This window comes from Sceloporus occidentalis, unplaced genomic scaffold (assembly GCF_023333645.1).
Source record: "Sceloporus occidentalis isolate IW3139 unplaced genomic scaffold, rSceOcc1.0.p SCAF_5, whole genome shotgun sequence".
Classification (NCBI taxonomy): domain Eukaryota; kingdom Metazoa; phylum Chordata; class Lepidosauria; order Squamata; family Phrynosomatidae; genus Sceloporus; species Sceloporus occidentalis.
In genome coordinates this window covers 105,096,382-105,121,195 of record NW_028316985.1, presented here as the reverse complement: position 1 = coordinate 105,121,195, position 24,814 = coordinate 105,096,382, and the positions used below count along the sequence as shown (strand labels likewise).

General features: G+C 40.8%; 1 protein-coding gene across 2 annotated transcripts in view; it reads left to right on the top strand.

The window, feature by feature from the left end:
* Positions 1 to 1,926: 1,926 nt before the first annotated feature.
* Positions 1,927 to 24,814, top strand: part of LOC149312620 (semaphorin-3A) — a 221,756-nt gene continuing 198,868 nt past the window's right edge. The window contains exon 1 of one of the 2 annotated variants that reach the window (XM_089525014.1): positions 1,927 to 2,698. In XM_089525014.1, the coding sequence (XP_089381140.1) occupies positions 2,542 to 2,698 (157 nt within the window). In that variant the 5' untranslated portion in view covers positions 1,927 to 2,541. Of the gene's footprint in view, positions 2,699 to 3,957; positions 4,039 to 24,814 lie in introns of those variants that run through there. The other variant, XM_089525015.1, reaches the window with a different exon arrangement.

Here is a 24,814-nt window from a genome sequence, read left to right as displayed (position 1 = left end):
CATGAAGTGATCCTCTGCAATATTAGTGGTCCCTCAACTAGGCTATCCTGTGGTCATCTATCATAACACAGTGCCTTAAAAGTGTGTGTGTGTGTCGCTTCTCAGCCTTTCGGCTAAAATCAAGTGTTGTGTGTGTGTGTATATGTGTATGTGCATATTTGCTTTTAAGTTGCCTGTCAACCCATGTCAACCCATGAATTTCATAGGGTTTCCTTTGGCAAGGAATACTCAAAGGTGCTTTTTCCAGTTCCTTCCTCTGAAATACAGCCTACAGTACCTGGTACTCATTGTCCATCTCCCATCCAAGTACTAACCAGGGCTGTCCCTGCGTAGCTCCCATAATGAAGTATAATGTCCACTAACTCCTGTTTGCTATCATTGCTATTAGTTGGTCCTAGAGAAGCTCCACATCCCAGGATCCTGTGGGATGGAGCCATGACAGTTAAAGCAGTGTCAAACTGTTTTAATTCTGCAGGGTGGCAGCAGACCTAGTTCATCTTTCCAAAAATGCCTGAGAATTGCCATACGTCAGAGGCACACAATGACAACACTGAGATTGGGCAACAGTGATGTAGTTTAAGGCACTTAAGTGGGAACCTGAAGTTGTCATTCCAGTCAAATATTGGCTGCCACGAAATATGCTTTTTGGTCACATGCATACTGGTTTTGCTTTTGATTTTTTTATCAACACAGGGAAAGAGACAAAAAATACTAAAATAAAATACACCAGAATAAAATAAAATCAATCCTAGTTTCTTGGTGAAGCAGGATCCAAGGTCTCAACAAATCAGTGAACTCCGGAGTCATTCTGTATGCCTCTGTGTGTGTGTGTTAGGTGTGTGTTTTCTTCCTCTCTATCTAACATACATGGGCTCTTCCTTTGCATTTTGAAACAAAGGTGTTGTGGGAGGGGGGGGGGGTCCACTAATGGATTTCATAAAGCCAGACCTCCCCTCCAGGGAGGCAGGCGATGGATATTTTTAACTTATTGGCGGAGGAGACCTTTCGAGAATCCCCTCTATAATTTATGGCTCCCCCTGGACTTTTTCGTTGTGTCTTGAAATGGACTTTTCATGAGGAATTCCTCTTCCCTGACTTGGAGGTGGTTTGGGAGGGAGGCTTTTGCTAACAAGTCTTCAAATTCAAACTCCAGTTAACAAAAAAGAAAGAAAGAAAGAGAAAAGGAAAAGGAAAAGGAAAAGGAAAAGGAAAAGGAAAAGGAAGGAAGGAAGGAAGGAAGGAAGTTACATTGACAGGAGGATTCTCTAATATATATATATATACACACACACTCTAATATATATATATTTATATATATATATATATATATATATATATATATGAGAATCTTCCTGTCAATCAATCAATCAATCAATCTATCTATCTATCTATCTATCATAAACAAATAAAGAAAAAAGTTACAATGTGGGTTGGGATATTTATAGTGACAGAAAGAGTCAAGGGCTTAAAGAAAGATGTGAAGGGAGTGTGAAAGACCAAAGTGAAGGATAATAAAACAGAGTAGATGAAAGGAAAGGAAAAGAAAGGAAAGGAAGGGAAGGGAAGCGAAAGGGAAGCAAAGGAAAGGAAAAGGAAAGGAAAGGAAAGGAAGGGAAAGCTAAATGAAATGAAATGAAATGAAATATAATAGAGGGGGGTAAGAGGAAAACAAAAACTTGTACCCAGGGTAAAACTGCTAGCTCCCAGCCTTTCCCCCGAAGGGTCCCTCCCTTAGACTGGATGCCTTTTCCATGTGTTTGGTGACAGCAGGAGGCAGGGAAGTGGGTTGTGCTTTGCTTGTTCTCCCATTGTCAGCCCCTCCAGTGTGTGTCTCTGTGTGTGTGTGTGCGATGGGTTAAAAAAGAAGGGGAAAGGGAGGGGAGGAGAGGAGAGGAGAGAAACTCCGCAGATCCCCTTGTAGTAGCATCTCTCTCTCTTTCTCTCTCTCTCTCTTTCTCTCTCCATGTGGATGGGGAAGTATCTCTCTGCGCCTCTCTCTGTCTCTCCCTCTCACACACCCCTCTCTTCCTCCTCTCTCTCTTTCTCCTTTCTTTCCTTCCTTCCTTTCCTCTCCTGCCTGCCTGCCGTTGAAGCCTGAAGGGGATCAGGAGGACGGGATTGGCTTGTGCCACCAGGCGAGCGGAGAGAGGCGAGAGCTGAGGTCCGCGAAGGCAGAGGAAAGAGTGAGAGGTTGCTTGAAGGAAAGAAAGCTCAAGGAAAGCTCTTCCTCTCCAGCTGCTTTCTTGGGGGGATCCGTTTCTGGGGGATCCATTTCTGAGGGATCACCGACTTTCTGCTTGGCCACCCAACAGGATCTGGTGGCACCAGAGCCTTGGAAGGAAGTTTTATATATATTTTTGGTCTTTTGATCCCTTGCACCTTCCGAGGGAGAGGAGGAAGAGGAGGAGGTGATGTTGGCCTCCTGCCCATGAAGGGCTTGGGGACTGTGCCCACCCGGCTCACCTGTCCCCTCCTCTCCGTCCCCTAGATCGCCTCCTGGACCCACAGGGGGCGCCCTCCGGACCCGGGGCGCCTGCAAGCATGGCCTGGAGCCGAGGAGGAGGAGGGATGCTCTGCCTCTGCTGCTGGGGAGTCGTCCTGATCCTCGTCGGAGGAGTCCCCGGGCAGCAGCAGCACCAGCACCAGCAGCAGCAGCAGGGCAAGGCCGACCGACCCCGCCTCAAGCTGGCCTACAAAGGTAAGGGGACCCTTTCTTTCTTCCCCTGGATCTCTCCAGTCAAGGAGAGCCCTTCTTTCATGCTGCATCCGCACTGGGGGAAGAGTGCGGTTTGATCGCGCTGTAACTGCCCTGGCGGCATGCTATGGAATTCTGGGGGTGACTGAAGATCGCCTTGCTTTAGTCTTACAGTCTGCACCTGGTGGTGGTGGTGGTGGTGGATGATGATGAAGGTGGTGGCGGATGGTGGTGGTGGTAGTGGTGGATTATTATTATTATTATTATTATTATTATTATGTTGGTGGGAAGGGTCCCTGCTTGGCTGGGACCAGACAGCCAGGCTTGCAGATCGGGACTTCGTGGGTGTCAGAAAGACCTCTCTGGGGTTTGCAGAGGCCGGAGTCCAAAGTTGGAAGCCAAGCATGGAGCCACCGCAAGGACAGGGACTGAGCAGGGCAAGCGGACGCCTCTGGAATCCAGTGCTCCGCCTTTCACGCAAGAGCCGTTCACACGTGCCTCCTCCTGACCCGCCTCTGCCTCCCCGATCTCCATCCCAGGATGGACTTGAAAAGCATCCCTAGATCCGGAGGATCGCGGATGAGAAGCATTTTATTTTGATTTTATTTTGATTTTATTTTTTAACGTCAGCCCCTATTACTTTTGCAGCAGGCAAGGAGGTACTCTGGCTGTGAAGGTGGTTTGTTGGCTCCCCCTGACAAAAGACACACAGAGAAACACACACACACACACCTCTGTCACAGAGGCATAACCCAGATGATCACTGAGTAACCACTGCACACTCTGTAGTGGTTTCTCAGTGATCTGCTGGGTTATGGGTTATAGCCGCTTTGATTGTTCTTTTACAGAAAACCAGGGTACAAATAAAAGTATTATTATTGTTGTTATTATTATGTCTCTGTGGTATGTATGTCAGGGGGAAAAACACCAACAGTGGAATCTCTTGAGTTTCCTACTTGTTATAAGTAAAGGACAGTAACACTCACCATCCACAAAACAGCAAGACCCTTGTGCACCATCAAGCTTTGGAAGCTGCACTGGCTTCTTCTTCATCCAGCAAAAGGTGTTTGAATATAATAAGAGTAAGGCTCCGTGCTTTGTTTTCCCCTTTGCTTTCTTCTTTAAAATTTTGGAGATTTTATTTTGGGGGCTGGGCTAAACAACCTGGCCCTAGTTGAGTCGCAAGTCTCAAACTGCTTCCTTGGGGGGGAGTAGTTGCACTGGAGCAGACCAGGCTTCCTTGCATTACAGCATGTGGGGCGCAACATGTTCGTCGCCTGTAAGATCCCAAGTTAAGTGATGCCACCAAGACACCATTTACACTCCTAGGCTCAGCAATTTAAGTACGTGGTTTTGTTTAGTTGAGAACGATTGTGTATCTCTCTAACAATTGTGTGCCTCCTTTCTGTGTGTGTATATATGCCTTCATGACTGATGGTGGCCCCATGAATTTCTCAGGATTTTCTTAGGCAAGGGATACTCAGTTCCGTCCTCTGAAATATAGCTTGTTGTTTGCCGTTGTGTGCCTTTGAGTCGTTTCCGACTTGTGGCAACCCTGAGGTGAACCCATTGTGGGGTTTTCTTGGCAAGTTTCCTCAGAAGGGGTTTGCCATGGCCATCCTCTGAGGCTGAGAGAGTGTGACTTGCCCAAGGTCGCCCAGTGGATGCTGGCCGTGGAAGCCTTCGACTTGACATTCATCATCCAGTGGGTTTCCATAGTCAACCTGGGATTTGAACTCTGGTCTCTAGAATCATAGTCCAATGCTCAAATCACTATGTGATAACCACTAGTTTACAGCGCGTGGTATTCCCTGGTGGTCTCTCATCCAAGTATTAACCAAGATTGACACTGATTCACATCCATGCTCAGACAGGATCTGGTGCCTTTTAGAGTCTTCTGTGAAACAGGGTGTGCACTTATGCTCCAAAATGAGTATATGTTTGTGTGTTTGAGAGTGTGTGTGTGTAACACTGTGTCATTGCTGGAATATGGGATTTAATTCCCCATGGAAAGATGCCTAGATAATTATTAAAAAACCATGCAAACAAGTTACTTTTTGCTTTCTAATAGGAGGTGCTGCTTTACAGTCAGACACGCAAGATCCCTCCTAAATAGATATGTAATGGCTTATGATCTAATTAACTTTGGTGTTCCTATTGAAATGCAATTACACAGACAGTAAAGGGATTAAAGTTGCTGACTGAGAACTATTCCATTGAAGTGGCAGTCCTATACACTGCATTGTGTATACACACAGTTACCTAGGAACAAGTCCCTTGGAATCTGGTGGGACTTCCTTCGGCGTTAGATATGCAGAGGATTGCACTGTTGAGCTGAAACCCTAACTATGCTTACCTGTGACTCAGATCCATCTGATGTTACGTTAGAGTTAGGTTTGGATGTGGAATATTAAATTGATAATGCTTTATTATGGGATGTGGAGGCTCAAGTGGTTAAGATGCTGACTCTGTTGATTGCAAGATTGGCAGGTTGGCAGTTCGAGGCCCGGGTGCCACATGATGCGGTGAGCTCCCATCACTAGTCCCAGCTTCTGCCAACCTAGCAGTTCAAAAGCATGCAAATGCAAGTAGATAAATAGGTACCACTCCGGTGGGAAGGTAAACAGTGTTCTGGCTGCATGATCCCAGAATAGTCTCTGACAATGCTGGTTCTTTGGCTTTGTAACAGAGATGAGTATTGCCCCCTATGGTTGGACAGAACTAGATAACCTTGTCAATGGGGAATACCATTACCTTTTACTGCTTTTTTGCCTCAATACGCATTATTCTTTTTTCTTTCTTTCTTTCTTTCTTTCTGAAGTCATAGATGATATCTGTATGGTGATTTTCAGCTTCTATCATTACATTTTAATAGCCACCAATTTAGGCATCAAATTAAACACTGAAAGATGGGGAGCATGGCCCAATGCGTATTATTTGCCACTAGGATCTGATAGCCCTTGCTCTCTAGTAGGTGTGTGCATGACTGAAGACTTAGTCAACTTGGTAACTGCTTCCCACATTTGCTTCCAAGTTACCCAAATATCTCACAACAGGGTGCATCAGATTATTCTTCATTATCCTTCCAACAATAACAAAACTGGGGTAGATTTAAAGAGTGACAATACTAATTTGAACATGGAGATGCAGTGAACTTCATGGTGGTTCTAACATTTGAAATCTAGGTTCCCGCTCCCCATCCAAGCCCTGTCTATTACAAACTAAAGGCTCTGGATCTGCTATTCAGATTAATCTAACAACAACCAAAATGTCAACAATAACAAAATCAACAGCAAATGAATCATAATCATAAAGCTTCATTGGAAACATAAATCAACTGAACCAAATATTTCAGCATGAACTTAAATCCAAGATTCTGAATAGCAGCTAATGCATGTTTTGAAGACATACATTGCAATTCTGTCAGGGTGATCAGGTGTCCAAATCACAAAGGAGGACAAAATGTAAGGCATTCAAGAAGAAAATGGAGGACATTACCAAATAAAAGCTAAAAACACAAATATAAATAGACATTTATGCTTATTAGTCATACTCAAATGGAGGACACTGAGGAATTCCTCCTGGAGAGAAGGCTGAAATGTAGGACATGTCCTGGAAAATGAAGATGTCTGATCACCTTGAGTCCTGTACATGTCTACTCAGGGTTAAGCCCATTTGTGTAAGGTAAGTGTGCATAGGATTGCAGCCTTAATGTGTTACATAAGTAATGCTAAACATTAATATCTGAGTTGCTCACATATCTCTGTGTAGCTTTTGCTTAGTTATGCTGTTGGCAGGCTAATAGTTGGAGTGAGAGATGTATTCTAGTAGTGCCAGCATTGTCATAAATATCAAGTTACTGAGAGACATGGGAGAATAAAGAATGTGGGCTAATAAAACTTGGGATAATTAATTGTCCTTCTAATGCCTCATGCTGTGAATATTTCCTCAGTGAAATGAGCACAGCAGTTGCTTTAAGTGCTCTCTGTATATTACCAGAAGGATGTTTTTGAGCAGCAGATTAATATGCTGTGAACTCCCTAGTAAGTTTTCGCATGACAGCACCACAAGGCATGTTCACACCACTGAGGACAACTCTGGCAGGGGTTGCTGCTGTTTTTAAGTGCTGCACAAAACATGGCAACATTGCCCTTTGACGGGTTTACTTTATGGATAGGATGCCTGGTAATTCAACAAAATAAACTGTGAAATGAACAAGTGTTGGTGTGTTGGTGTGCCTGCATGACGCCAACTTTGTACAAAATGTTCAAGCCATTTCCCCTTTCTTATTGTACAGAAAACAATATTGTGTATGTGAGCAACTGTATTTGTATGTGTTTGTGTATGTGTTTTAGCTACAGCAAATGCTTTTGGAGTCAGAAGTCAACATAGTTGGTTCAAAAGAATATTAAGAAATTCATGATAAGCTGCTTGGTGTGTGCCCCCCTCCACAGCTCACCCTGACAAATTAGTTGTCAAGCCCAGTTAAAATAGGAAAGAATTTGCCTTAAAAGATTTTGGAGAGTGATTCATGAAATCCTGCCAACCCCTAATTTCCTATGGTCACTTGTTTTCAAAGGTTTGCCTTTAGCGCTGTCATTTTCAGATTGCCAGACAGAAGGTTCTGTGACCTCTTCATTCTTGAATACTCCTAACTTTCTGTCACTCAGCCTCATACACCATTAGATGTGAAGAACTGTGGATAGCTTCATTTCAAGAAGATCTTTCTTCTTTTCCAGGGCCAAAAACTATTTACAGAAAAGGCCAAAGATTTAGGCATTAGAGTGAGATCTGAAGAACCATGCAGCTGGTCCCCCAAACTTCCTCACTTGTTCTTCTATCCCCAGACAACAACAGGTCTAGACTTCACTCACCACATCTCATAGCAAAGTGTCTATGAAACAGAGCTTGAACCTGCTTTAGATGTGAAGTCTGTGACCCAAATCCTGTTGAGACACTATCATAAAAATAGTTGCACACATGGTGGTACTTTCTTAGTGATCACTAAGGGCTATAAGTACACTCACAGTCCTTTTTCTCTGTTTTCACTAGATGAGTAGGAAGCAATGGTTACTGGGTGAACTCGAGGCCTTGGTATCCTTTGCACAGTTAGGATCTGGTGACATATTTACACTATGCTCAGAGTGTAATGGATCCAGTCCTATAACTCCTACAAAGAGAAAATAAGGGAAATGTATCACTGGGGTTCAACAAGGCCCTATGCAGATCGGCATTAAGGCTGGCCTGGGGGTGGAGTCAGGGTGTGGCATCCACATGATGCATTCCCGACTCTGCTGCCAGGGTGCCGTGATGCTGCATGCCATTCCACATGGCGTGCAGCATCACGGTGCTCCTCTGGCACTGTGACCACATGACGCAGCACCAAAGGAGTGCTTTTTTTCTTGAATGCCCTACATTTTGCAGGCCCGAGTTACCTGAGGGAACCCTCTACCTACATAATCCGCCCCACACACTTAGAACATCTGGAAAGAACTTGCTAGAGTTATAAATGTCTAGACTAGTCTCAACCTGCCAAAGAGTATTCGCAGTAGTGGCCCCAAAACTGTGGAACAGTCTCCTGGAGGAGATCCATCTTATTACCTCCTTGGACACTTTCAAGAGGGCAGTTAAGACAGATCTCTTCCAGCTTACCCACCTGACCCAGTATAAGAAATATTGTTCCATTTTTATCAAGATTGTATATCTCTATTCCTCCCTCGCTTTTTGACAGAACTTGTTTTAAAAGAATTATTTGTAAATTGTTATTGTATTTTACTGCTGTGAATTGTATATTTTATTGGGTTGTAATCTCGCCTCGATCCATCTGGGAGAGGCGGGAAATATAAATATTTTTATTTATTTTTATTATTATTAAAGCTGCGCCACTGTGGTTATCGCGCTCTTTCCAGGGTGAAAAAAGGAGCCACTTTTTGCAGCTCGTTTTTGCACCCTGGAATGGCCAGATTGGGGCTGCAGCTGAAGGCAGTTGTAGGTTGCTTCTTAGGGGTTGTCTGCACAGCCCCCAAATTTAAAGCATTGGGTAAGGCTAAATTTGGATTCCAGCGAATAAATATTATTTAAAAAGGAGCTGATCCAAAATCTCTTTCCTTTTCAGTTATTTAAATGGGAGATGATCCAAAATTGATTTCTTTTTCAGTTAAGGGGCCCTGGTGGTGCAGTGGTTAGATGCCAGTACTGCAGCCACTCACTCACAGTCACAAGGTTATGAGTTCAATATCTGCCAGGGGCTCCAGGGTTGACTCAGCCTGGCATCCTTCTGAGATTGCTAAAATAACTACCCAGCTTGTTAGGAGCAATTGGCTTACACATTGTAAATCACTTAGGGAGTGCTTAAGTGAACCGGTAAGTGGTACAGAAATGTACTTGCTATTACTATTGTAAGAAAACAGTAAAGGGCATATTTTCCTATACATTTGTTGCTAGGGTTGTGTGTGTGTGTGTGTGTGTATAACATTTCCAAAAGTGAAACATCTTTTATTGGGACCATTGAAAAAAAACTCACAAAGTAACAAGTAACTTTTTGAGTTTCCCAGCATGAGCCTTTTGATAGAATGTGAAAATGACTAAGGGGAAGCAGAGACAGAAAGACCAAAGAGAGTAGTAGTTTGGGTTATGGTCTACTTTGAATTCTTCTCAAGCTAAGAGGAAACTATTTCCAATGAATTCATTAAGCTGGGACAAAGAACCCTTACCCGTCCAGTTGCTTTGGACTACAATTCTCACAGACCTTGGCCAGGGTATTGTGGGATTTTAGGATAAAACATCTGCAGAACTAAATCCTTTCCACCCAGATGCCCACTTAGGTCTTGATAGAAGTGTACAGTGAATGTTGTAAAAATGCTAGCAGGCTATGTTAATTTCCATGAACACCTGCATGTTCAAAAACTTCATGCAAGAAGTGCATCTTAATTACCCCAGCCACATTTTGCAAATATGGGAAGATAAGGACTTGTAGACAGACCTGGGGCTAAGAAGCAGGCAGCTTACATCCCCTTACTGTAGAAGCAACTGTTCACAAATTATTAAAACCTTGCATGTCCTCATGAATTCATGTAGGTACTAAAAACTCCTTCTCAAAGATTTTCCCTATCAGGTATGTACACATATATTCACCTCAACAGGTAATTATTTCATTTAACTAGTTATGGATATGCATGTGTTCCAATATACAGGGTGTTTAAGGGACGGTTTAGGTGTGAATGTACCTAGTTTCTTATCATTGCAACGTGTTTCAGACCTGACTGTGAACGTACTCCATGAAATGCATTCTATTTTAGAAGAGGCAATATAAAAAACTTTCATGTATGTGTTCCTAGTCTGGTCCAAGAGAGTTTCCTGCCTGAAAAAGCAGATATTATAGCTCTTCATCCATTCCATGCGCAGATGAGTTGCTGACACCAAAACTTACTTCAATGGTGACAAAGGGAACAAATCTTTCTCCGCATATAGAGACAGCAAAGCAATTAGAGCATGCAGGAGAGGCTATGGGAGACATACAACAGTGCTTCTTAAACTATCTGATGTGGGGGATCAGCAGATTCTTTCCTTCAGTGCCAGGGGCCAGCACCATATTTGTTTCCACTAGTTACAACTGTTGCTTTGATACATGCTGTAAACCAGCACTAATAGCTTGAGAACTTGCAATGGCCCATGGACAACCACTTTCAGTTGCCCTCCTTTAAGAGAGGGAAATGCTCAGGGGCTTAGGAAGAACATCTGTAAAAGATTCCAGGGCCCAAAATCTTTCACCTGAGGTAACCACATGAAGCCTTCTCCATGCTGATGTCCATCAAATGATGAGCATATACTTGTCAAATGAAGATTTCTGTTGATAGTTTTGACTTACAATGACCCCGTGAATAAGAGATCTCCAAGATAGTATGTTATTAATAGCCATGCTTGGATCTTGCAAACTCAGGATTCATTGCTTGATTCAATCCACCTGTGTTCTTCTTCTTCTTTTTATTGCCTTCAGTGTTACTTAGCACTATTATCTTTTCAAATGAGCCATGTGACGTCATGATACATTCAAAGTACAATAGCCTCAGTTTAGTCATTTTGGCTCCCAGAGGGAATTCAGGCTTAGTTTGCCCTCACACCCATTTATTTGGTTCTTTGACAATACAAGATATCTGTAGAACTCTCCTCCTTGAGGAGTCCCAATCAAGCATGTAAATCACATCAACTGAGAAGTGTTGTGCTTGCATTGATCACTGAGAAAGGTCTCTCCAATGTGTTCATCTGTGTTATGCCTCCTTAAAAGATTCGTCTTTTCATTTAGTGTGTGTGTGTGTGTGTGTTCCTTCAAGCCTCCTGTTCACTTATGGTTACCCCATATATTCCATGAGGTTTTCTTAGGCAACACAAATACAACATAAATGCCTACATTTGCCATTTCAAAGAGGTTAGATGAGAAGTCACAATTCTGTTCTAATCTCTTAGCCACAGTTAAGATAAAGCCAGAGGTGCCTTTCACATGCAAATGTAGCTCTTCCTCATCATTCAGACATTGTCAATGTGGCCATTGACACAGGGTGTTGTTTTATCAGATTGTGATGTGCCAGTTGGATCAGTGAGACCCAAGTAACTGGCTCTGCCCAAAGCTTGCAATGTTTGTAATCATCTCCCATCTGCATGTAATCTCATGGCAAGTGAGCTCCCCTCCCTGGTTTGGTCATGGCAGCACAAAGTTACAGTGATGCCTATCCCAAGCCAGTGTCCATGCCAGACAGTATTCTTCTGCCATTTGTTTGGCAGTTTTACTCCTTGTCTCCTTTGTTAAGAAAACAAGATAACTAAATTAGCAAGATTACAGGCATCCACTTAGATGCAATCTGGCACGCACACTTTGACTTTGCAACCTCCACTCAGTCTCAGTGCCTGTGGAAAGTAAAACATTCTGAAATCCATCTGCGTCAGTCTCTTTGTTTACTGAATATTTCTCTATTCTCTTAAGTATGTTTGAGAAGAGTAAATGTGTGTGTGTGTGTTGTTTTGTTGTTGTTTTGATGTTGTCATTGTTGTACCACAATTGAATGCACATTATTCCAGGACAATTAACTAAAAATTATTGAATGAAAATTCATTTTTTTCATATACATTATTATTGTTATTATTATCATTATTATATAAACATATTACAGTGAGCCCATGCCATACATGGGCTCCTTATAGGCAGCTTTCAGCATACGCTGAAGCCGCCTGGGAAATGGGTGCATGCCCCATGCACACGCATTGCTGCACAGCAAGCACAAGCCCCATTATATCCAATGGCGCTCGCAAACGGCACACACGACCATGGGGTGAACACATGGCCGCGCAGGAAGCATGAGCCCCATTGGATATAATGGGGCTCAAGCTTACACAATATTTGCTTTACATGGGGAAGGGGGTCTGGAATTGATCCCCTGCATAAAGCAAGGGCGCACTATACATACAAAAATTCAGCATTAAAACCAAAATTATGTAACCATGTTAAAAATGTATAGTCTAAAAAGATTTTAAAAGTTACACAATATCATTTAAAACAATATAGCACATATCACTCATTTTAAAAACTTGTCTGAATGAAAAAAAGTCTTCACATGCTGCCAAAAAGACAGTAAGATGAAGACCATTATAGTCTCCCTAGAGAGGGAGCAGCCACTGAAAAACCCTCTCTCATGTTCCCACCAGCTGAACCTGTAAAAGTGGTGGGACAGAGAGGAGGGCTTCTCCTGTGGATCTCATGGATTGGGCAGGCTCATATCGAGAGATATGATTTGTCATATATCTTGGATCTAAGCCATACAGGGCTTTATAAGTCATTACCAGTGGTCATTACCATTTGAGAGGTAGTAGCAAGGGGCAGTCACAACCCAACAAAATGAACACGGTATAGATTAAAATTGGTCTGTCTGCCATCCATTTATGTCATACATCTGGTGGTTGACAAACACAAATCCATAATTAATTGCAATTACCCATCAAGTATGTACACATGTTGTGGAGTTACACATGTTGTGGAGTGCGTCTGATGTGGCCTACTGAGATTTGCTGTAATACAATAGCTCTTCACTAGCAACAATCACAGTATTATAAAAGAAAAATTAGTTTTAACAGATCGTCATCAACTCTTTGAGACACTAGTCAGAGCACCTATCTGAATGCACATGATGTTTATAACATCTTAACTACAAAAGGCTTATTATAAATCAAGGGTGAGCAAAATAAGGTCTCCAGATGATGTTGAGCTATTGTTCTCAGCATTCTTTATCATTGGTTTTGTTGGCAAGAGCGGATAGCTATTGCAGTTCAACATTTTGGAAGGCTGTGCCCTGCCCACACCTGTCATATATTCCACCCTCATTCCATGTGCAGCAAAAATAGTTGTTAGAAATTCAATACTGGGATAAATGTTCCTTTGTTCTTGACCAACATAGCTGTTTATGAGGCTGATGCAAAACACTGGTGGAACCCATCTGTGGGACCCTGCAAAACTGCCAATTCTTCTATGATCTGTCTAGAATCGCATACAGCTAGCACTAATATGAACCAGATGCAAAGAGGTTGGCCATAGTCATACAAATCATTGCAGCAGTATTTCCATGCCTAGTTGTTGTGTGCCTTCAAGTCATTTCTGATTTAGGAAAACCCTATCATGGTTTTCTTGCCAGAATTTGTTCAAAGGGGTTTTCCCTTACCTTCGCCTGAGGCTGAGGGTGTGTTACTTACCCAATGCCATCCAATGAATTTCTGTGGCTAAAAAAGGATTTGAACTCTTGTCTTTCAGTGTTTGTATTAGGGATGTTTACCATGGCACTTATGCGTGATTTTCATGTCATAACATTTGTGTCAACATTTTAAAAAGAAAGAGTAGGAAAATGGCATATAAGTGGCGAGTCCAAAGATGTACAGTCAGCCCTTTGTATCCGTGGGGGGTTCCATTCTGGACCCCCCTCAACTGTGGCACAACATGTGTGCAACCAGGTTTCATGGCCACATGAACGCACCACCATTGAGAAGAACATGGGATACCATCCAGGAATGCTCTAATCTATGAATGGCAAGACTGCTGACACCAAGGAGTGACTGTATTTTAAAAATTAATTCCATAGCGTTTAGAATATGGAAGTATGATGTAGGACCATAACTCACAGATGCCTCCAAGAGTTGTAGAAATTACATTAAAAACTAATTAGTTACAGTTGTAGTTTTGAGGCTCCTGAATTAGCTTCTTGCTTTTTAAAAGCCTTTATTTTGAAGGTTCTCAAAAGTAACTATAATTACCTGAATGCTTTTCATTAAGCAGTATCAAACCCAGTACAAGCTGAAACTTGAACTATGTGATATTATAATTTCATCTATACATTAATGAGACCATGTCTTCCACGTATAAAAATAGTTACAGTTACATTGCAAAAGGGGTAAATTTATTTAATTCCAGGCATAACAAATTAATGTTAATAAAAAGGTATTAATTACAATAAAGTAATTATTTGTGTCACCAACCCTAGTGACGCCACTAGTATGAACTCCCAAAAAGGTCCTAGGATACTGAATTTGACTATTGAATCTGATATTTCAGATATTTAATGCCTAGAATATCACCTTGCATATAGGTCTCAAGAAGGCAATGCTGTCCTTACTGTGAACCAACATGGGGTAGTCACTTTGACTAGGGTTATAGGAGTGTGTGTGTGTGAGTATTCTTTTTTGAATCCCTATTTATGTGGATTATTAAAAATGGGTAACCAGTGCAGCAGAGAGAGAGTGAGAGAGACCTGGTTGACAATTCACTTTCCTTCATGATGTTAGTGGGGAATGTCCTACTTTCCACATTTCAGTATCATCAGGGAAAGAAGTAGGATGAGCCACTTGGGGTTTATCGGGTGTGAACTAGAACCATTTTCTGCTGCCAGAGAAGCTATAGCAGTCTTGAATCTGGATGTTCATCCAGCTGTTTAGGGAAAGAAGTTGGAACCATGCTAATTTTTTTATTTTTATCTCCCAGTCATCTCCCATCTTCACATTTTTATCTCCCAGTCATCTCCATCTTCACATTCAATGGAAGGTTTATCCACAGATTGGATGCAACAAGTTAAAAGTAACATAGGCGGTGTACAGACTGCCCCTTTGGATCAGAGCCTCAGTTGCCACAGCAGCAGCCCTGAGGCCCTGATCCGCTACTTTTCCAGGCCGCGGGGAAGTGGAAAAATGCCACTTCCCCGCAGCCTAGAAAGGGGTGTCCTTGGGGCTTCATGCTCCAAGGACACCCCAACAGCGGCGGGGAAAGGGAGAAAGGGGCCACTTGGCCCCTTTCTCTTTGTATCACTGGCATGGTCATTTAAAGGCTGTGCCAGTGATATATCTAGCAGAATGAGCTCCTTCTGGCGCCACTGAAAGGGCGCCACAAGCGCCCTTCAGCAGCGTGAAGATGTAACAGCCGCGCCATGCCATTTGGACGCGACACGGCCGTTACGTCAAAATGGCGGCACGTACTAGGGTTGCGGGCATCTAAAAGAGATGCCCCCAGGCAACCCTAGTACGTACAGAGTACCTACAAAATGGCCCGTCTGGACAGGGCCATAGTTATTTCTAACCAGTTACTGGAGGGGGGGTGTTAGGAAAGGCAGAATAAAACCACTTTTCAGAAAGAATGCAATGAGGGACAATAAAATTAGCTTACTGTGTAATGAGTAATTTTTAAAATTTACTTTTATAATTACTCTTTAATGGCATTTTCAGAGGCATTTGAACCATAATTTTTCAAATTTTATGCCACCTTCCTATCAATCCTATGGTGGTTTTTTCCTTCTGAAAAACATAATGGGAAGTAATGTAAAAGTAACAACCGCACAAAAAGTAACACCTCAAGTTACCTTCACAAAAAGTAATATATCATCACCATTTCAACCTAATGAAGATCAACAGCAATAAGTTATGGTCCATTCCTCATATTCAGTGATAGGAATGAATTACTTACTGGGTTACATTTTAAAAGTAACTTTCCAAGCTCTGGGGCTGTCATTGGGCAAGAAGAGGGGTAGAATGTGGAAGAAGATCACCCCAGTATTTGTTCTCTGATATCCCCTGTTACTGCAGAGCCGCTATGTTCTGCTGTTTCCAAATTTCCAGGGTTGTCTCCTAAGTGTTTCACTGGATCAGGGCCCAAGTGCATGCTGACTTTTTGATGATACTCTATGCATGTTTAGATACATGACATAAACCACATTTGAAAACAAACAACATATTCGTGAGGATACTATAATGCGAGGCAGCTCTTAAGCACAATTGATCATTACTGTTATATATGTGTGAAATTACTTCAAAGCAGGAAACTGTCAACCCAACTCTTTCTGCTTTTGTGATTGCTTTTAAAACAATGCTTATTTCTTTGAAGGATTCCTTTAGTCGAGTGTCATGGATTTTTTTTCTAATTTTTAGCTTTTTTTTAAGATAAACTGTTAGGACAGTTTTTATGTTTCAACATTCCAGCTCTCGTCTTTGCACTTAGTACAGATTTCTCAGTTTGTTCCTCCTGGTTGCGGGCATCTTTTATTTCCTCCTCAAGTTCTCTGTTTGTTTCCTTCACTTTCTTATGCCCTGAAATAACAGGGTGGAAACAACCATAGAAAATTAGCACTGAAATTTTATATCAGCAGTGGCAATGACTATAGTGTTATGGGTCATTTGGATATACATACACTCCCAAGGAGATTTAACATTAAAATATGGAAAAGTGTGTATGTTCTTGTGGCCTTCATTGAAAGGCTCAAATGTCCCTTCTCACTTTTGCCATAGTTCCTCTATCTCTTTGCCCTCTACATCCCATATGAGCTCCAGAGGTTTGCTCCAGATTCTGGTATAAGTAAAACAATTTAATAAAATTGAAGATACTTGATTTCAAATATGAACTACAGTCAAGTTCTCAATATATTGCCATGTTACTGAATCTTGGCTTCTCGTTACACTTTTGGAAGGGCAATGAATATAACATAGATCTCAGCAGTGCACGCTCAATAAATGTGGGTCTCAGAGATCTACAGAGTTCTGTCGATAGCCTGGCTAAACCGGCTGCTCAATTCGGGGGGGGGGGGGGGGGAGGGACCCCTAAGTTTTATCCTTATCCTGAACCTCAAGAATATCCACAATATTCTGATAACACACAGCCCTTCTTCTCCCTTTCCTTTAACCTAGGTGAAGTGGAGTGAGTGCTGGATGATGGGAAGTTTAATGCTGGGAAACTCAGCACTATGATTGGTAATAGGTTGGATGAGGGCTAACAAACTCAAATCCAGATAGTATAGAAACACTAATCATGGATGGTTTTCAAGGGTAGGCAGTGGTTCTGTTATCACCAAGGTGGCAACTTTTGTTGTTTTTGTATGCTTTCAGCTCTGACTTGAACTTTCTCATAGATTTGGTAAAAAATATTCCAAGGAGGTTTGTCATTGTCTCCCTGTGAGGTTGAGGTAGTGTGACCTGCTCAAGATCACGCATGGGTTCCTTCGGTTGAGTGGGGATTCCAACTTCGGTCATCTGAATCTGGAATTCTAGTTCAATACTGAAACCACTACACCATGCTGGCTCTTCGTGGTAAATCTGCTTTTCATTTTACTGCTGCTCCTTCCACAACTGCTCCAAGCTGAATGGTAGGTCTCTCATTGCTAGAACCTATCCTTTAAGAGGCTCAGTACTATCAGAGGTCTTATTCACCTTGGAACAGCTGTAGGAGGTACAGTGTAAAGTAGATGTGCCACTCCAACACCCTGACAGATCTCCTGGCCAACCTGGTGATTTGGCTCTCCAGATGAATAGTATTAAACCTATTCTAGATGAGGTTATGCTCTGCCAGGATCAGGTTCATACTCCTCTTAAGCTGGTTTCCTAGTCAGGAGCCTATCTGGATGTACACTAGCTGGCTTCATTAGCACATATACCATATATGTTCAACTATAAGTTGACCTCATGTTCAAGTCAAGGGCAAGCTTTGGGGCCAGAACTTTGCATTTTAATATGACTTGTGGATTGGTCGAGAGTAAAACTTAGAGACATGTCACAAAGGATTGTAAAGGATGATGCAAAGGAAAAAAAGATGCCAAAGAACTTACAAAATTCCAGCAGGCATAATTGTTTGTGCTCACACTAAAGGCTGAATGGATGAGAGATGTAGAGTGGGGTCAGTGCTTCCAGGAAATATTGCACTCTTGCCTTTCACCAGGAGATAGTTCCTTTGTTTTATAAAGGCCAAAGCACAGCAGTTACACTGACCCATGGATAAGTCAACTCAGGGTTTTAGCGTCAGTTTCTAGACTTATGCATGAGTATATCCAGTAATCCTCTATTAACTTTCCATTTGGATTACTGTAATATGTTGTATGTATGGTTGCTTTTGAAGATGGTCAAGAAACATCACTTAGTATAGAACATGATACTGAGATTTTCTGTTGTTGCTGTTTTGTGCCTTCAAGTTATTTCTTGAAGTTTTACTGGCAAGATTTGTCCAGAGGAGGTTTGTCTTTGCCTTTGCCTTCATCTGAGGCTCTGAGAATATTACTGGACCAAGGTTTCCATGGCTGAGTGAAGATTTGAACCCTGGTCTCTACAGTCAAACAACTACATCATGTGGCTCCTGACCTGATTTGTCCTTACATGGTAAACAGGGAAATTTTGGAATGTTTCTTCTCAACACAAGTTGCAACAAGACTTTGGGATATTCTGGGGGTCAGTGAAGAACTTATTTGCATGTGTGTGTTTTTTTCCTCCTGCAAAATGTGCTTTACTAGAAAATGTGATGCCTTGTAACATGAAGTGATTAAACCAGTTTCATTGGATGGTCTGATTTGTGCTTTTGTGATCATTCAGCCTATCTGTCCTAAGCTTGTTATCTGTATATGCTTAGTTTCATAAAGGGAGAAAGCACTTGTTTTGTGTGGAGGTAGGGACTTCCTACTAAGTGTTTATTTCATGCAATGGAGCTTCTAGCACTACGCTGTCATACTGCAATTGCACTGGGTTAGTCCTCCCCTAGCCTGAAGCTTGTAGTATGCCTTCTTGGCTCTCCCAGTGCTGTACTATGCTGTACTTCTGTTAGGCTGTTTGCAAATGAATTCTTATTCTAAAAGTAATAATCTATTAATGACCCCTGATCCTGCAATGGTTTAATAACCACTTTGGGTGTGAATGACTCACTCTAGTATATTGCTATAATAGGAGCATAGTGTGAGTGTTGTTTCACTGCTCCTACTTTGAGGTTTCCCTCAAGGAAACTCCAAACTACTTGTGGAGCTGAGAGGCTGTTGGGACTTTGAATAATTCCCAAGAGGACAGCTGTGCATTATTTCGCCAGGCTCTTGTGTGCTGTGCTATGTAATTTTTTGTAAAAACGATATGAATTTTAATAAGGGGAATAGAACAGTAGCACAATTCTGATTTAATCATATTAAGGATTAATGCCCAAAGAAACCCTTATGTTCAGGAAAAGATTAAAGAGTAAATATTGAGTAAAACTACAAATGTTTAAAGGGTAACATGCTAAAGCAGAACCAGGCAAGTGTTGGTTCATGGGGAAAAGCATAGAAGAATCGGCGGCAGTGTCCTGATGTGTATTCGTCTTCCTGACCTGGGCAAGGAATTGGCCAATGAGTCCATAATAGTATCATTACCCAGTTGCACAATTGTCCTTTTACGGCTTCATTTAGAAAACAAAACACCAAGACTTCCAATCAGCTCACTTCCAGCAGGAGGTGGAGTAAACAGGGTATTGATATATTTTCAGTATGATAAAGCAAACACAGGAACTAGCATCACTGAAGTGCAAATATTGGGGTGTTTCAAATATAAGCTCATTCCCATCCCACTATCCTCCTGATTCTGGGAGGAGGAGTTTTCAAGCAAATAAACCAAAACAACTGACTTGTTTGGTATGCATTTTAGTCTCACATCTTTCAAGGAGGTGGCTCATTGCTCACAAGTGCCGTCATATTGTCCCAAGGCAGCCAGATTCACCTGAAATTTCAGAAGCAAACACCTTTCCTCCTATATCTCTGGTTCTAAAAAGGATCAGACAGTAGATACACCAGTTTACCTTTCTTCACCAGCTCCTGATCCATTCCCAAGCCCAATTCAAGGATGAAGTTTTTATTTATACAGACTTGCAAAGTTTGGGACCTTACTAGTGAAATGTAGTACTCATCTCTTCCCATGAGTATATTTTCTGAATATCCTCTCAACTAGACATTTGGAGAAGGACTGTGAATCCATAACTATGCCTCCCTCTCCCCCAGTATGAAATACTTTACTTTGCGGTACCAAGATTAATATCTTTTGCATATCAAGTGAAGATGTTTTTATTCTTATACATTTTATTGTTTTGGTGTCAATTGCATTTTAGCTTGCTTGACATCCCTGAATAATTGTTTAAAAGTTTTAGACTCTGATTATATTGATGTGGATGAATGCCCATGTCCAATGGGATTGTTCTCACTCTTTTTCTAGCCATGCTGATTCCTGTTTGTTGGATTTTAGTGGTCAATGGCCTGTATTTTATTATCTATATTTACACTAGTTCTTTGGTCAGTGACTAAAAACAAAAATTAAAATTAATACTACATTGCGATTGCTACAATACTGCTAGAGCACTGGGTTATATGAAGGCACTTTCTGCCTTTGCTTCTCAAACCATCATGCATTATTCTGTTGAAAACCATAACGAATTGGTATTTGTAAATTTGGTTTTTGTTATCATTTTTGCTCAAGCTATGAATTTTTCGCTATGCCTATTAAATCTGTCACAAACAAGATAAATTCCAAAATACATTGGGCTGAAGCTGTGCAAAAAATTAAATTATCATCATGATTATCATCATCTTAAAATATTTATTTATTTTTTTACCTTCTTTCCATCTCAGACAAATGTGCCTGAAAGTTATATCTAGAGAACCATTGTCAAAACAGTGTTTGGAAACAATAGTTCTTGCTTTTAACATAATGGCTGCTAAACTGATTCTGAATTTGATTGCATTCTAACAGTATATGGGTCTACCAGAGGACTGACTGCTTTGATTTTGTGTACATTCTCCTATTGCTCTTTCATGAAAGGAATTATTCAATTAGCATCTTATCAGAAAGTCTATCAGCTTCCCTCATAATAACTAGTAGAAATGGCATTTGGTATCCACTGGGGTTTGGTTCCAGGTCCCCTCATGGATACCAAAATTAATGGATGCTCAAGTCCCATTAAATACAGTGGCATCGAAATGGTGCACCTTATATTAAATGGCAAATTCAAGGTTTGTTTTTTTGAAGATAGATAGATAGATAGATAGATAGATAGATAGATAGATAGATAGATACAGATAGATAGTCAAACTGTGGATAAACAATCCCTGGATATGAAGGGCTGATTGTAATTTTAAAAAGGATGGCTGGGTATTGATTATAGCTAGGAAAGTTAGCCGAGAGACAGTGTAGTATAGTGGCTTGAGCATTGGGCTACAGTAGGAACCCACTGAGTGACCTCGGGCAAGTCACACCCTCTCAGCCTCAGAGGAAAGCAATGACATACTTCCACTGAACAAATCATGCCAAGAAAACCCTGTGATAGATTCACCTTAGGGTCACCGTCAGTTGGAAATTACTTGAAGGCATGCACTTAGCATTTTAAGAATATTCATGCAGTTTATATTGCTGATAGATCCATGATCATTTCATTGTTCCTTTCCTAGAGATCCAGTACCCACCCTTCACCAGATGTTTTATTTGTTGTTTTGTTCTTCTATGGCAGCATAAACCCATTGATTAAATAGTTGGACTGAGCTTATTCTACCAGAAGTGAAACAGGAATGAAACAGATCCAGATTTCTCATTAATTCCACATATTTTAATAGTAAAATTATATGAAGAGATACTTTCTTGTCATTGCAAGTATAATCTTCATTAGTTAGAATTGCCCCCAGTACCCTTTGGCATGCATGGGCATTGCTGTTCCATTCTTACCTCTTATCTGACTCAGCATTTATTTCTTAGTGCCAGATCATTCAAAATCATATGTGACTGCCTTGCCATTCCATGAAGTAATGATAATAATAATAATAATAATAATAATAATAATAAATTTATTTATATACTGCCTTTCCAAAAAGATCAAAGCGGTTTACAAAATTACATAAAACACATAAAATACATAAATGATTTACATAAGCAAGTAAATAAAATATCTAAACAGTACATAATGTATACAAACTAAAATTCCACCCCTCATCCCTTAACTAAAATACACCCATAATAATAAGTAACTTTTGGAATGTTTACTGAGAACTTCCATTAAATACCTAACACATACTGAGCATCCCTAGTCCAAAATCCAAAAACTGAAACTTTTTGAGTGTGGACATGACACTTCAAGGCTTTGATTTTGGAATATTTTGTGTTTAGAAATACAAATAGTATAGTATATGCCTGTACTGTATTTGTTTGGCTGGAGAAACATGTGAGGCTGGAGACAGATGCAAAAGATGCAAGGCTGGAGAGAGATGTGTCTGAAAAGAAAGACACGAGGAAAAGACCAAGGTGCAGAACTGCCAATCTTTGTGTACAGACAGGAGTTGCAAATCTTTGGCCCTCCAAAGGTTTTGCAAACTTTTGGTCATTAAATATGCTTGCTGGATGTTCTGTAGTTGATGTCTAAAATATCTGAAAGACCCAAAGTACCTTGTTCCTGGTGTAGCATTTAAGAAGGTGGTTTTCTTACTTTCACTTGGTTCTGCCTGTTGCCAAATGTCTTTGTACAGCCAGTTTCTTTCCCACAGGCATATCATAGCAGCATCCTAGAACAACTGGTAGCAATAGGCAAAGAGTCTTTATGTTTATCTGCTAGTACTGAGATATGTATTGAAAAATTCTGGATCACCTTCCAAGAACCAGGATTCCCTGGAACATAATATGAAAATCCTTGGTTTAGAAGTAGACTTGCTAGGTGAGGATTGCCCCACGTACTGAGAGTTCAGAGCTAAAATCTGAGTCTAGGAATGATTCCTTATAATGTGATATTCCAAGGGGAAGTTCCAAGTGATGTCATTAACGTGGTCCATTAAATATCAAGCACGATTGTACATGTTATTCAAAAATAATTCCAAATCTAACACACAAACACCATGAGGACCTGAGAGGAGCCTGCAGGCCAGGTTCTAAAATCGGAGAACCCTACTTAGAATAGGTCCAGATAGAGTGAGAGAGTCCTCCAATTCATTTTTTAACATCATTAACAAAGGAAACAGCATAAGCTTATATTAGGCAGGACTCTGGCCATTGAGTTCGTTATTGTTAATACTGTTTTAAAACAGTTTCCTAGTGTTTCATGAAGGATTCAGTTCTAGCCCTACTTGGAGATGACAGTGACTGAAATGGTGACCTCTGCAGATAAAGTGCTCTTGCACTGAACTACAACCATCCTTACAAGAGCTGGGGAGTCGGAGTAGGAGTAAAGAAGAAAGGAGTAAGAGATTTTTACAGAAGTAGAAGTAGGAGTAACATTAAGGAAAAAAATCTTACTCTGAAGTAGGACAAGGAGTAACCCCAAAATCACCACTACTCTCCAGCCCTGCTTAATACACTCTTCCATTCTCTTGTCCTACAGAAAATCTCCTAAATTGATAACATCCCTAATTCAAGTTCATTAATGGACATAAGGAGACAGCCTACATAACTATAGGCTGTAAGGAAGTGTAGGATAAGGCAAGGTATATCCAGGCTGTTTCAACTCAGTGTCTAAAAAACAAACCAACTTGGTTTAGCTCTGAGGATGAATCCAATACAAGTCTGTATAAAATGAACAGGTATACTACCTAAGCAAGGTGTGTATGTGTGTGGGAGGTGCTACATTTTTTCTTCTATAAATGTAATTCCACAAATACCTGATCTTTCAACATGTACCAGAACACATCTGCCAGAAAGGTCTATTTTAGATACGTAGGAGGAGAGCACAAAATTAAACGCTGGAAGATTTCCTGTCTGTACTAGCTAAAGTTTTCTGATTCTCATCATCACTAAAGAAATGCTCTCTGTAGAATAGTCAATTTATTCTTGTACAGACTGCAGTTTTTACTACAATTTTTAAGTCACCCACTTTTGAGTTATTTAAGCTGTTCATAAAAAAGTTAACGCTTTTTTGAAATTTATTGGGGAAGGGAAGGCAAAGATTGAGGGAAAGGGTAACAAAAACCATTTTATTTCAGACTTTCTTTGTGCAGACTTACGCTGCATTTGCACTGCAGAACATCATGTGTAAGGTTACTGTCACACTGCAGAATTAATGCAGTTTGACACCACTTTTACTGTCATGGTATGGAATTCTGTTTGTTTGTGTGTTTTTTTAGTTTTGTAAAATATTTAGCCTTCTCTATCAGAGCTCTGGTGTCACAATAAACTACAAATCCCAGGATTCCATAGGATGAATTGATGTCAAACTTCAATTCTGCATTGTGGCAGCAGCCTTGCACACAATGTTTTCCACAGCTTCTTCATTTGCTAGTCACATTTTCCTAGAAATATAAGATGACTTTGGAAAGTAAGCATTTCTGTAAATATAAGAATGGGAACTATTATTCCATGAATCTGTTACAGCAGTAGCAAAAATCAGCCTCCCCTTCTTTTACATTGACATACAACCAAAGCAGTGTGTACACACTCTCTCTGATAGAGTACTAGCACTGTAGGAAGGCTCCAGAAAGTGCTATTTCCATGTGTCAGATTTGATGATTCTGTTATGGGCAAACCTTGTTGTCCACAAAAATAAAAATAAAAATACACACAGAGCCTTATGCAGGACACTTTTTATTTAAAAAAATAAATAAAATAATATTAGACAGAACACATTAGAAAGCACATTATTACAGTAAAAGTAAAAGAAGGTAAAAATAAAAGAAAGCAACACGTTACTAATGTGCTTCTGTGACAACCATTTCCTGTGTATGAATATATCCAGAAATTATAGGGATTTCTCTGGGGATTATTTTTTGTTTCCAAAATAAGCACTGAATATGCCTTGTGCTATGTGTTGTCCCAGTGAATTCCATAACTTTGTTTCTGTTAAGTGTTAATTTATTCCAAATATGGATG